Consider the following 13214-nt stretch of genomic DNA (forward strand, 5'->3'; position numbering starts at 1 on the left):
GGAAGGAAGGAAGGAAGGAAGGAAGGAAGGAAGGAAGGAAGGAAGGAAGGAAGGAAGGAGGGAAGGAGGGAAGGAAGGAAGGTGGGAAGGAGGGAAGGAAGGAAGGAAAGAAGGAAGGAAGAAATGGCTCTTAAGATTTTGGCTTGACCACTGTGGTATGTTCGCTGAGCTAGGGAAGGCCAGGGGAGGGGCGGGCTGTGAGCAGGAATGAAGAGTTCTCCTGGCACATGCTCAGCGTGAGATGACTATGTGTTACCCCAGTGGAGGTATGTAGAACTTGGTTCAATTTGCAGCTCTTTCCCATACATTTGGAGAGAAATTTAAAAGGCAAATCGTTTAAGGGAAATAACAATACATCTGTCTTGGAATTAGAATTATACCTTCATTTGCTAATGTTCAGGTCAACTGCCTCAGTTTGGGAAGCAAATGACTGGTGACAGCAGGTTGACATGAGGGGACCCTTTGGACATGGGCTTTAAATCGATCAAATCAATTACTTCTGAGTAGGACTCTCAAAGTACGCATCCAGGAATGTTGCAAACAGTTTCCCAGCGGATTCTGAAGTTAGACTGACTGGATTTAAATCCCAACTCCATCACTTGCTAATTTTATGATTGTGACAAGTTATTTAAATCTCTTGTTAGGTTTCCTGCGTGTAACATAGAGATGATACCAACCTCATAGGGTGGATTTCATCAGCAGCCTCTTTGGTCTTAATGTGGACCTTATGTGAAGGGAGATGTGAGAGCATATTTGTCTGTGGCTCCCAAATCTGGCCTGGACCTGAGCTGGATTGGCCTAAGAAGTGCTGGCCAAGGTGTTCAATATAGCACCACAGGAAGGCCTGAACCCTTCTCATAGCCTTCTCCACTTTGAAATGTGCTATGAAGACAGGGAGGCCCTGCTGGCAACTGGAGTGGGTCATCATTTAATAAGCTCCAAGGAGGGTGTGGAGTTGATCCTGTCTTAGCCTGGGGCTATGAGGACATGCCTTGAGAAAGAGATGCATGTTTGTTGTTCACAGATGCCCCCAGTGCAGTGATTCTCAAATTTAAGTGTGTATCAGAATCCCTTGGAGGGCTTGTTGAAACACAGATTGCTGGTCCCCGCTCCCAGAATTTTAAATTCGGTAGATGTTGGATGAGGCCCAAGAATTTGCATTCTAACAAGTTTCCAGGTGATGCTGATGCTCCAAGGACACTTCAAAGGAACCACTGCCCTCCTGCATCCCAGAGGCCTAGGCACAGACAGGAGTTAACCATATCTGTGGCAGTGTGAGCAATGAAAACAACATTCTCATCCTATGGAGAAAACCTACCTCTAAATACAACTTCTCTCAGCTCCAGAGAGACAATTATAATCCTGGCTTTCAACATCAGTTGGATCCAAAGCCCAGATAAGACAAAGAAAATAGAAGGGTAGAAAATTGCCCTAGAAGCACCTCCCTCTGAGCTCTAGGCCAGTCCAGGGCCTGGTTTCCCCAGCTGGGACCCCTCCATCCTCCCTGGATTGATTCTAACCATAGGGATTGGCCCAGGGAGTAGGCAGGACCTGAATAACCATAACTTCCATGTGCTCTCTAAAACAGTACCTTCCTCATGGAGATGTGTCTGGGGTCCCTTAGGGATTCCATCTGGGGCTTTCGATCATACTGCAAGATCATACTTCGAGCAGTCAAACTTGGCCCAGAGAAGAGAAAGTATTGGCTTTTCTCATAGTCCTAGCCCTCAAATACTACTTCATTTCTACTCTACAGACAACTAAGAATAAGATACCTTTGTTCTTTAATTCATTCTGAATTGTGTCACTTTTCTCCCCTCTTATTTCCTGAAGGAATCCTCCTGCAGTTTTCCCCTGATACTGGCTCATTTTGTAAGAGCCAGTATTGTTCCTCTCGGAGGTCTTCTTGATGTTTGAATGGTTCCTAAATCTCCTGTGTCATTGTGCCACAATACCCTTGACCTCTCCCACCCACCCCACCCTACCCGCCCCCCCCAAACATTTCTACTGCTGCTCTCTCTCTCTGCTTTCTGGAATTAATGGCTTTGTCAGTCAGGTCAAGCCACATTATGCTGCAATAACAGATGAACCTTCTATTTTAGTGGTTTACAACAACAAAGGTGTTTTCTGAATTATTTTCTCACTCATGTTAATAACAGATCAGCTTCTGTTCCATGGCATCTTTATTTGGGACTTGGACTGAAGGAGCAATTCCCACCTGTGACACATTGGTCATTTTATAACAGAGGGAAAAGCAATGGCAGAACCACGCAATGGCTTTTAAAGCTTCTGCTAGAAATGTCACATATCCTTTCTACTCACATTTCATTAGTCGAAGCAAGTCAGAAAGCCAAACATAATATTGGTGTGTGGGAAGTGTAATCTCTTAGCACAGCCTCTCCTACAAAATCATCCTCCCTTGTTGAGAGGGGCTGGTAAAGAGGAGCTGGACTTGTATTTATTTTTGCAAACTGATACAAATTAAACTCTAACTTAATGGGCATCTAGAAGATCCAAGTTAGTAGTGATCTGCTCCATTCTTCTCTTTTTACTTTTGCAGCCTCCCTGTTTTTATCAGCCACTCTACCCACTTTCTCCATGTCATTCAAGCCATAATCAGCTTCTTTGGACTCTATAAGCAATCTTAAACCATCTTTGATGGTTGAGAAAAGGAAAAAAAGTGAAATAGGGAGCATGAGGAAAGTAAGTTACTTTCTTTAAGAACTTTAAAACAATATACTTCCATAGATTTGAACAAAACTGGGCTCCAGGGCAAATGTTCATCTGTCCTGTTTGGCATAGATTAACGATATTACCAGTTGTTGGTGGCCATTTTTAGTCCCTGGCCAGGTTTGTTGTGATTGTGCACACATTTGGGGGTACTTTATGAACACTCTCCACTCCTTTGTGTCCAGAGAGTAGAGAGGCTGTGAGACTGTTGGAAGAGCTAGTAAGAAGACACATGTGGCTCTGATGGAAACGAAAGTGGAGGAATAAACATTCTAAATGAGGAGAAAAGGATGAGAGTTGCATGTGTGTAAGGGATGAATTGTTTCACAGAAGGAACAGTTCTGAAGGACAAAGAGAATCAGGCAGCAATTGAAGAGCTGGGCTTTTGCAATCAAGGGTAATCAGCAAGAGATGAGGCAACGTGATTAACAAAATGGAAAGCATGGCCCACGGGGTTAGAGGATCACAATCAACACAGATGTCCTTTAGCCCATGTTAATTCAGGAGAAGGCCAAGAGTTTGTTTGAGAACTTAAAGGCTCAAATATGTTTGTGGTAGACCAAGGCCAAGCCTGCCTGCAAACTAAGTGGAAAACTCCTACACCCTGCCGCCCAGGTGTAGATAAGGGGAGACTGCCCCAGGCTGGGCACCACAACCATTTCAAGGTCTGGTATCTGGACAGTAGCCTGAAGGAAGCAGCCTGCTGAAGAACTACATTTTGGCCTTATATGGTAGCATAAATTGTTTCTGGTTGCTGATGTGGTGGGAGGTATGAAAGATAGTGAGCCCGTGCTTCTGGGCTCCCCTGACCTCCCAGACATCTCACTCTCTTCAGGCTGCCAAGACCACCAAATTTATGTGTCTCTGTGAAGAATAAAGGAGGCAAGGGGCAGCCTCATCTGCCTTACCTCATGTCTATCCCTTGCAATGCTTAGATGCTGCTCTGGAAATAAATCAAAGTGCAGCATCTTTGAACTGAACTCAAAATGTCATTCTTGCCCATTCTCTCACCTAGACCAGACTCCATGCTCTGACTCTCATGGAGTAGAAGTGCATTCGGGGAAAGCTTTTGTTAAAAGCCACAAGTGGTCCATTAGTTCAAGGCCTAGCCCCATCTGCACTGTCAAATGAGTGGTAAATTCAGATGCTTTATCTGCTGAGGTCAAGAGATTACTGCCTCAAGAGATTTTCAGTGATCTCTTTTGGTGGAGAAAGTGCCGGACAGTACTTATGTGTCATTAGAGGGGACAAGTGCATCTGACTTAAAAGTTTTGAGAAACATCTAACTCCTATTAGATAGAAATGTGTTCATTATTATAAGCTTAATATCCTCTTAGTCACATCAGACAGTGGCACTGGGGTGCAAATGTCACCTGCTTAGCCTCTCCCTTTCCCTCTGAAAGTCTTTACAAATCCAAGGGCTCCTTACAACACGGTATGAACAGCACTTGCCCTAGCTTAGGCAATCTTAGTAAGTTATAGGCCAAACTAGGACACTTTTGAGCATGAAACGGAGTACAATTGGTAATTATGCTAGACAACAGACATAACCTGGGGCCATCCTAGGAAAACTGAGAGTCTAGTCACCCTATAGATATCCTAATCCTAGTGTTTGCCTGCCAAGGCTCCTTCCAAAGGGATCCTGTTCTGTCCCCAGCCTGGACTGGAGAGGCAGCCCCCAGGCTCTCCAGGCTGATCCTGAACCACCAGCCTGTATTCTCATTGAGCATGTGATCCAAGGCTGGTAAATAACCCGAGGCTAGTGACTTCAGGAGGCCTCGAGGACGCTTGGCTAGACAGGACGAACCTGGTCAAGCAGATTCCATCATGAATTGGAAATCCAGACCAAAAGAAGCCAGGCTGTAATGATTCTATTGTTTCTGCCTCCACACCGTTCACATGTTGAATTCACACTGCCATTGTCAATAAGGAACACCTGTCATTGCACTACAATTCTCAACTGCTAGGGAGTGGGGAGGGCAGTAATATAGAAAATCTCCAGCAATGTCTGCTAAAACTGCAAATGTACACACCCTTGACCAAGTAATCCTAAGTCTATGAATTTATCAGACAGATATGCTTGCACACTTGCAAAATGCTCTATTTAGAGGCTATTCATTGCAGTAATGTTTTACTAGCAAAAGACTGGCCCCCTAAAATCACTCAATGTTGATCAACAGGGAACTCATTTGTAAGTTACATACATCCATAAAATGTAAAATATGAATGTACTAAATGGAATGACCTTCAATATATAAGTGAAAAAAAAGCAAAGTACCAAAGAGTGTAAACAGTATGGTACAATTTGTGTAAAAGGTGGGCGAAGGGAATGTTCGTATGAGTGTGTGTTTTTACTTTTGTATGCATAAAATAATAAAGATAATAAAGACTGCCTCCAGGGAGAGAAATTGGATGGTTGGGGAGTGAATTGGAGCATTTTCACTATACACTCTTTTATACTTGTTGAATTTTGAACCAAGCGAGTTTATGACCTATTTTGAAAATTAGTAAATAAAATTAAAGATCTAGGATATATGACAGCTTTTAGGTAGGAGCTTAGAAATATTAACTCTATGGGCGCCTGGGTGGCTCAGTTGGTTAAGCGACTGCCTTCGGCTCAGGTCATGATCCTGGAGTCCCGGGATCGAGTCCCGCATCGGGCTCCCTGCTCAGCGGGGGGTCTGCTTCTCCCTCTGCCCTCTTCCCTCTCGTGCTCTCTGTCTCTCATTCTCTCTCTCTCAAATAAATAAATAAAATCTTAAAAAAAAAAAGGAAATATTAACTCTATCTTTGCCCATGGGGTGCACTCAGGAGCGTTGGGATCTGGGGACTGGCAGTTTTAGGATTGGGTGGCAAAGTCCTGATTATTCAGCAAACATGTGGTAGGCACCATAGGAATTACAGACATTAATATATATACATATATACACCTATATATGTATATATATACAAATATATATATAAATGTATATTTATACATACAAATGTATTTATACATACATGTATACATACAATGTGTATATATATGTATATATATTAAGTATATATAAATGTATATATAATATATATACATTAATATATACAACTATAAAATGATTTATAGTTGCATAAAATGTGAATATACTTAACATTACTGAACTGTGCACTTAAAAATGGTTAAGATGGTAAATTATATGTTATGTGTTTTTTTACCACAATTAAAAAAATAAGGAAATAATAAATAAGAACAAAACAAAATTAAAAAAAAATTAGTCTACTTAGAGCCTGAATATAATCCAATATTTTACCCATAGTTGATGCTCAACAAATGTTTAATAAATAGAATTGGCAGAAGAGAGAATAAAAGTAACAAATTAAAACAAAATGGAGTGAGGGGTGCCTGGCTGGCTCAGTCTGTAAAGCAAGAGACTCTTGATTTGAGGGCTGTAAGTTCAAGCCCCACGCTGGGTGTAGAGATTACTTAAAAAAATAAAACCTTAAAAAAAAAAAACCAAAAAACCAGGGGCACATGGGTGGCTCAGTTGGTTAAGTGGTGGGTCATGAACTCAGGGTCATGGGATGGAGCCTCTGTCAGCCTCCCCATGCAGCTGGGAGTCTGCTTGGGATTCTCTCTCTCTCCCTCTGCCCCCTCCCCACTCGTGCAGGTTGCAGGCGCACACTCTCTCTCTCTGTGAAATAAATAAATATATCTTAAAAAAAAAAAAAAGATTCTCTCTCTCTCTCTCTCCCTCTGCCCCATCACCCCCATTAATTCTGATGGAGAGGGTCAGGGTTATATGCATTGTGATGCAAAGGAACAAAATGAAGGCTTTTGGATCCTACAGTCCTGGGATCCATTCCAGGCTTGACTCTTTTTCTGGCCAATTGACTTAGTTCCTAGTTGCCTCCTTCTATAAAGGATTGATAATATTCCCCTTTCGGGACTACACCCCACTGTAAATGAGGCACCTCAAATAAAGCACCTACTGAGATACAGGGAACATAGGATATGCTTTACACATGTTGGTCCTCCAGTGAGATTCCATGAGAGCCTTGAAGATGAGTAGAAATTTGATGGTCTGAAAAAAGTCTAAGGAAAAGGTATTTTAGCTCAAAGGACTATTACAGTTGGGTGAGTCAAGCAAGAGAAGCCTTGGGATTTTCATGAAAACTATTCAGGGGACTTAAGTAACTTTTTTTTTTTTTTGAAGATTTATTTATTTATTTGAGAGAGAGAGGTGGGGGGAAGGGGAGAGAGAGAATCTCAAGCAGACTCTCTTCTGAGCTCGGAACTGTTGTGGGGCTTGATGCGGGGCTGGATCCCATAACCTTGAGATCATGACCTGAGCTGAAATCAAGAGTCAGATGCTTAACTGACTACACCACCCCGGCACCCCTTAAGAAACTCTTGAATGTGACTAAATGCCAGTACAAAGACCTAGGTCTCCTCTTTCCTTTTTCTTTTTGTTTCCGCTCATTTTCTTCTTTTGACTTCTTTTTGTTTTTCTTTAATCCCTCTCCTTTTGTTCCTCTTCCTTTCCCCCCTTCTTTTTCTTTTTTTCTTTTTTTATGTCAGAAGATAGATTGTATTCTGAAAACCATCATTATTTATAAATCCAGGTAGTCTTAGGAATATTACAAAACTTCTCTGAAACAGCATAGTTTCATAGAGCGAAGACCTGGAAGGAGCATAATTTCAAATTTAAATCAGGAAGAACAGCTATTTGCCCCACTGAGACATTATTAACAAAGGAATAATGATAACGCCTACTGTGTATTGAGGGCCTATTAGGTACTTCACATACAGTATCATGATTTTTCACGACTGTAAGGCATATACCAGCCCCATTTTACCGATGAGAAAATCAAATAAATCCTAGGTTTAGTGGAACTAGGATTTAAACCCACATCTCAGTTCAAAGACTGTGGTCTTTTCTGTATACTGTCCTCCCTCTCCAAACTTCTTGATTTTCTCTGGTCTCCCATCTCTAGCCTTGTACTAATGCTTATAGTCTTCAGTTCTGGAAGCAGTAGTCATGTTTAATAGAGAAGAGTAATTAGAGAGGTCATCTATATTAACAAGAAACATGACAATAGTATTCCTAGCTCTTTGTTGGTTCTGAGAGTGGAATTTTATTTAATAGATGCCAAAGTTATTAATAGCTTATTAAAGTACATGAAAGACTCAGGAATGCCTTTGATTCCAAACCAGATTCTCAGAATGATTAATACTGAATCAATGAATCCCTCTCCCTAAATTTTTCTGTTTTTAATGCTTGAGGTCATATAGTTGACCTCTTTCTGTTATTCCTTTTGCTTCAGCCTACTTATGCAGTGAACAGAATTATCACCATACAGAAAAACATGGAGAATCTGTTCTGCACACTCAGGAGAAAAATGTATCATTTTGAGAATTTAACAACTATTATGGATATTTTATTCATTTATTCTCTTAGTTACTTATAGAGCAATTGTCAAGAAGCCTGTATGCTTTTAGGCTGGTGCCTGCTTTAAATGCCAGTATGTATTCTTTCATCTTTCAAGTGTGATTTGTAAGGTTCAACAGTTTTTTTTAACTGAACTGCGAATGTGTCTGAATACAACCAAAATTGGAACAACTTCTTGGAGACTTTCTTTGCTTATAAGAGAAATGGTTCAAGTAAGATAGTGTACAATTGCCTAATTTCTGTTCTAATTTTCATGAAATGCTTCTTTCTGGCCTGTGATGTTTTACCTTTACCATTGGTGTCTACACACACACGCTAACACATGGTCATACAGACACAATACACACAGACAACACCTACTTCTTTGCACATTTCTTTTTTTTTTTTTTTTGAGGTTATTTATTTATTTATTTGACAGGGAGAGAGACACAGCGAGAGAGGGAACACAAGCAGGGGGAGTGGGAGAGGGAGAAGCAGGCTTCTCCCGATGCAGGGAGCCCGATGCGGGGCTCGATCCCAGGACCCTGGGATCACGTCCTGAGCCGAAGGCAGATGCTTAACGACTGAGCCACCCAGGCACCCCCTTCTAAATTTTTCCCCTGGAGGAAGGTAAGACTTAAATGTTGAAAGAGGAGGAAATTCAACAGGCTCTTTGCTAGAATTACAGAATATTTTTTGTCGAAATGACTTTAGAGAATGTTTATCCAAAGTTTTCATTTACAGATAAGGAAAATGAGACCCAGGGAGGCAAAGTTACATACCCAAGGTCACACAGCTGGATGGTCAGAGAGACAGGGTTGGAATCCATTTTTTTCTGACTTTCAGGTTGAGATAGGGTAGACTGATCAGAGGCGGAGCAAGCCTTAAAACAATTTATGGAAAAGGTGCCACTTTGAAACAATGTTCCCCTTGTTCCTGGCTACCTTCCCATCTCCCTCCTCAGTTTCTTTATCAGAACTTTTGGTTGAAACTGACAGCCCAGACTCTTCCATGCCTTTTACCTGCCTTCAGCCTCTCTATCATCCTCCCCAACTTGACCCCCACTTCTCACATGTGCTCTGCTTCTTCCTAGTGGAAAGGTGTTTTATAAACCTGCTCAGAATTTATAGGAATGTCCCTGAGAGAGGTATTGCCTAATGCCAAAGATGAATGGTAACAATGTAGACAGCAATTTTTAATTACAGTAAGTAAGTAATGTTGGTTGGGAGAGGGAAGAGCTTAGTTGGTGAAGTGGTTCTCAGTCTTTAAATAATAACCAGCTAGACCACTATCAACCACCTGGCCATACAAACATCTTTGTATAAAGTCAAGCTTAGGGGTGCCTGGGTGGCTCAGTCGGTTAGGTGGCTGCCTTTGGCTTGGGACATGATCCCAGGGTCCTGGGATCAAGCCTCACATCGGGCTCCTTGCTCAGCTTGCTTGCTTCTCCCCTGCCTGCCACTCCCCCTGCTTGTACTTGCTCCCTCTCTCTCTCTCTCTCTGTCAAATAAATAAAATCTTAAAAAAACAAGAAATAAAGTCAAGCTTAAAATGCATAGTAAACATGAGAACTGTTATCTGCAGCTTGTATCTTTTTTTTTTTTAAGGGTAAAGTGGGTATTTTATTTATTTGTACTAAACCTATAAACCAATCAGCCAAACTGGTACTATTATCATGATACATTAAAATACAAAACATGTTTCTACAAATTCTAGAATAATGAACAAATTAACAGTTCTAGTAAAACATCACAAGGGACAGAGGAAATCAATGAAGCACATTATAGCTTAACCCTTCACCGTTAACAATTGAGGTTATTAACATGAAAAGCCTCATAATCTCAGAAAATACAAATTATCCTTCATCACATGTCTTTGTATCTTCACTTCCTATTCTTGAGGTTAGATTCTAGAGCCTAAAGATATCCACATTAGGATTGTATCTAGTTATCTAGAGCCAGAAACACCTTTTATCATGTTGTCCATAGCAGCCAATGCTACTGAAACCTCTTTGACTCCAATCGTACCCCTCAATGGACACAATAAGAATAATGGGAAACAGAATATCGAGGCAGAGCTATATAGGACCCTAAAAGACAAAGCCTAGGAGAAGTAATACAGCCACCGCCCAAATTGAGATTGAATAATATACTCATCGTCACATATTTTCAGGCTGTATGTTCACAGAATAATTTGGGAACAAATCCATTATTTGCTGGGTACTAAAATACTTAGCAGATTGTTGTATTACACTATGGCTTTCCCTAAAAGTTTCTAAGATGGACTCCAAATTGCTGATGGAATTTTGCTGGAACTGGATCTGGGGCTGCAGGGATTCCTCTCCACAGTTCTGGAACTGATTGTTCCAGGCTTGGGGGCACCAGCTCTGACTGGTCCAGGAATGGTTGCTCCAAGACTGGCTGTTCCAGATCTGGTTGCCCCAATTCGGGTTATTCCAGGTCTGGTTGCTCCATATTGGAAGGTTTCCAGAAGTGTTCCTCAGGTATCCCTGGTGGTAGGAACAGAAGCCTGGGTATTCTGCGGTTGCTGTGGTGTTCTGAGTCACACTCTCTCTCTCCTTTGGCCAGTGGTTTTTCTGCCAACTCTTATATTTTATACTCTGGTTCTGGAACCAGGTCTTCACCTGCTTATAGCTAAGGTTCAGAATGTTGGAAAGTTCTTGCATCTGCTGGAGACTGAGGCATTTCTGTCTCTGAAATTGATCATTGAGGACATAGAGTTGGGTCTGAGAGAACACGGTCCTGATCTGTTTCTTGCCCTGGGCTGTATCTTCCTTCCTCACTGTTGTCTCCTCTCCAGAAGTGGGTGGTAGTTTTACCCTGGGACTGGTGGAGGAGTCGGGACTGTGCTGAACAAGCAGATCCACAGAGGAAGGAAGAGGAGAGATGGTCTCCGCGTGGGGTGTCTCAGCAGATGACATTTACAGGGACGCATAATTTTCTTCAGGCCCATAAATCTCAGGCATTGGAGAAGAGTCCCTAGAACTGGGTGCTTCGGGGCCAGGCGGGCATTGGGGCAGAGTTGGATCTGCACTTATGTTGGTGAGTTGAGGGTAGATGGAAAAAAAAAAAAGCGAGATTGTAAGAAAGGCCCGGCTTATGGATCTAGGTGGAAGAACTGAGAGGAGTAGGAAGACCTCCAGATGTTAAGAGTCTGAGAAAGACAGGATGAAGTGGGTCACCACTGCAATAGTAAGAGCCAACCAGCCTAATGGAGCCAAAGGCTGGAACTTGTATCTTTAAGTCTGCAAAACAACTAACGTTTCTATAGCTCTTTACTGTTTACAAAGCACTTGCACATATATTTTCCTCTTTGGGTCTCAAACAACCGTGTGAGCTCATTAAGGCAATGTATGTTGTTCTTTAGAGGAAAAACAGAGGTTGCAAGTCAGAGAGACTTACTCAGGGTGGACTCAAATCTGGGGCTTCTAATTCTGTAAATCCCAAGGTGTTTTTATTTCACCACTTTGTCTCCTAAAGAGCCCAGCAGCAAACAGTTTTAGAAATTTGGAAACTTAGGCCAAATCTGTTTAGAAGGTGTGATGGTTAATTTTCTGTGCCATCTGAGACAGGACCAGGCTGCTGTGCCAAGCTGCTCCGCTGCTTGGGCATATGATCCCAGAAGGGTATGTTGAGATTATTTTAAGATACTGTTTCCTCAGTGCTGTGGCAGGTGGGTCAGAATGTGGGGCATAGACATGCACACTGAATAGAACTTGGCTGGTTTTGGATGATTCGAATATGATAGGACATACTTGCTTATTTGCTCTTTTATTTTTATGAAATGCTTCTCTCTTGCATACATACACACAGAGATTTTATTGATGAGAAAGCTGATATCTATGGGAAAGGGCTTCCTAATGTAAAACCCCACTATGAAACTTGTTTCCCCACTCACAAGACCTGAAGAGGCCTCCTTCTGCCCTGTTCATCTTTGGGCCTAGAAGAGCAAAGAACAGACGTTCCTTTTAGGCACTGCTGTCCTAAGAAAAGAGAAGGGAAGGGACTGGGCTACTCAGGCACAGTTACTCTTTCCAAACTCAGATGTCACTTTATCTCCCCTTGAGCAGAGTAAATAAGGCAGGGAGAAAAGCCAGGATGGTTACGTTAATGGAGCTCCCTTCACGGGGAAGGAGACGTCGGGAGTGGGAAGACATGCTCCATCCTACTGTAAATTAGTGAAGATTACGTGACTTAATGTAGGTGAAACACTTAGGGCCTGGTCTAGAGTCAGTACTGGATTAATGGAAGCTCTTTTAACTAGAAATCCACAGACTCATTTCTGGTTCTAGCTCCTCCATTAACTGAGGGATTCAGGACGAGAGACCACATCTGTCTAGCTCACTGCTGGATTCCCAGAACAGACACGGGTGCCTTGCAAAGCACCTGTAGTGATGACGATGATAACAACAATAATACTGTTTTTAAATAAATTAATTTTCCTCTCTGAATTTGCTTCCTCATAAAATAAGGAATTTGATCTTGACATTTAAATCTCTTCCTTGCTCTAATGATCTAATTCTATAATAAAGAATCTCAGCAAATCTGATACACCTCTGTGCTTTTTTAGGTTTAACACAACGACAACAACAAAAGGATTTGCTGCTAGCATTCTCATTTAGTCTTCGTATTTTGAATTCCAAAATTCACAAAAGGCAATTCACTAAAAGTATAGCAACATATGTATAATTCTCTAATAATGTTAGGGTTAATTAATTTTTCTCTATCCCCCAAATATCCTGGTCAATTTTAGTAATAGTGCCAGCATTGTATTCCATTCCTTATAATTTTTTTAAAAACTTTCATTTTGGGTTGATGAACAGCTTATCTCTATTAGTCAAGTGTCCACAGCTATGCTACTATAAGTTTTTCTCAATTTAAAAGTTTAGGATTTTATGGAACAAATCCAATGTTGCCAAGCATTCAGATCATTGTTTTAGAAAATCTCTTCCTTGTCCACTGAGCCAAAAACAAAACCATTCTCCAGTTGTTACATATTAGAGATGAGAAAACAGGCTCACGTAGTAATATGACCAGGGCACAAAAATAGTAAATGGCT

The 13214-nt window shown here is 41.5% G+C and overlaps 1 protein-coding gene across 1 annotated transcript; it reads right to left on the reverse strand.

The window, feature by feature from the left end:
• Window positions 1-9780: 9780 nt before the first annotated feature.
• Window positions 9781-13212, reverse strand: LOC118000088 (homeobox protein NANOG-like). The gene has a single exon (XM_034989633.1). The coding sequence runs from the start codon at window positions 11074-11076 to the stop codon at window positions 10294-10296; it is 783 nt and encodes a 260-aa protein (XP_034845524.1). The 5' UTR covers window positions 11077-13212; the 3' UTR covers window positions 9781-10293.
• Between the last annotated feature and the right edge of the window lie 2 nt (window positions 13213-13214).

The sequence above is a fragment of the Mirounga leonina genome, unplaced genomic scaffold, assembly GCF_011800145.1.
Source record: "Mirounga leonina isolate KUSES-001 unplaced genomic scaffold, KU_Mleo_1.0 Mir_115, whole genome shotgun sequence".
In the NCBI taxonomy this organism is placed as follows: Eukaryota; Metazoa; Chordata; class Mammalia; order Carnivora; family Phocidae; genus Mirounga; species Mirounga leonina.

Bases quoted from the DNA above. Each gene is read 5' to 3' on its own strand.
- LOC118000088 (XM_034989633.1), bottom strand. From the start codon at position 11,076: ATGTCATCTGCTGAGACACCCCACGCGGAGACCATCTCTCCTCTTCCT.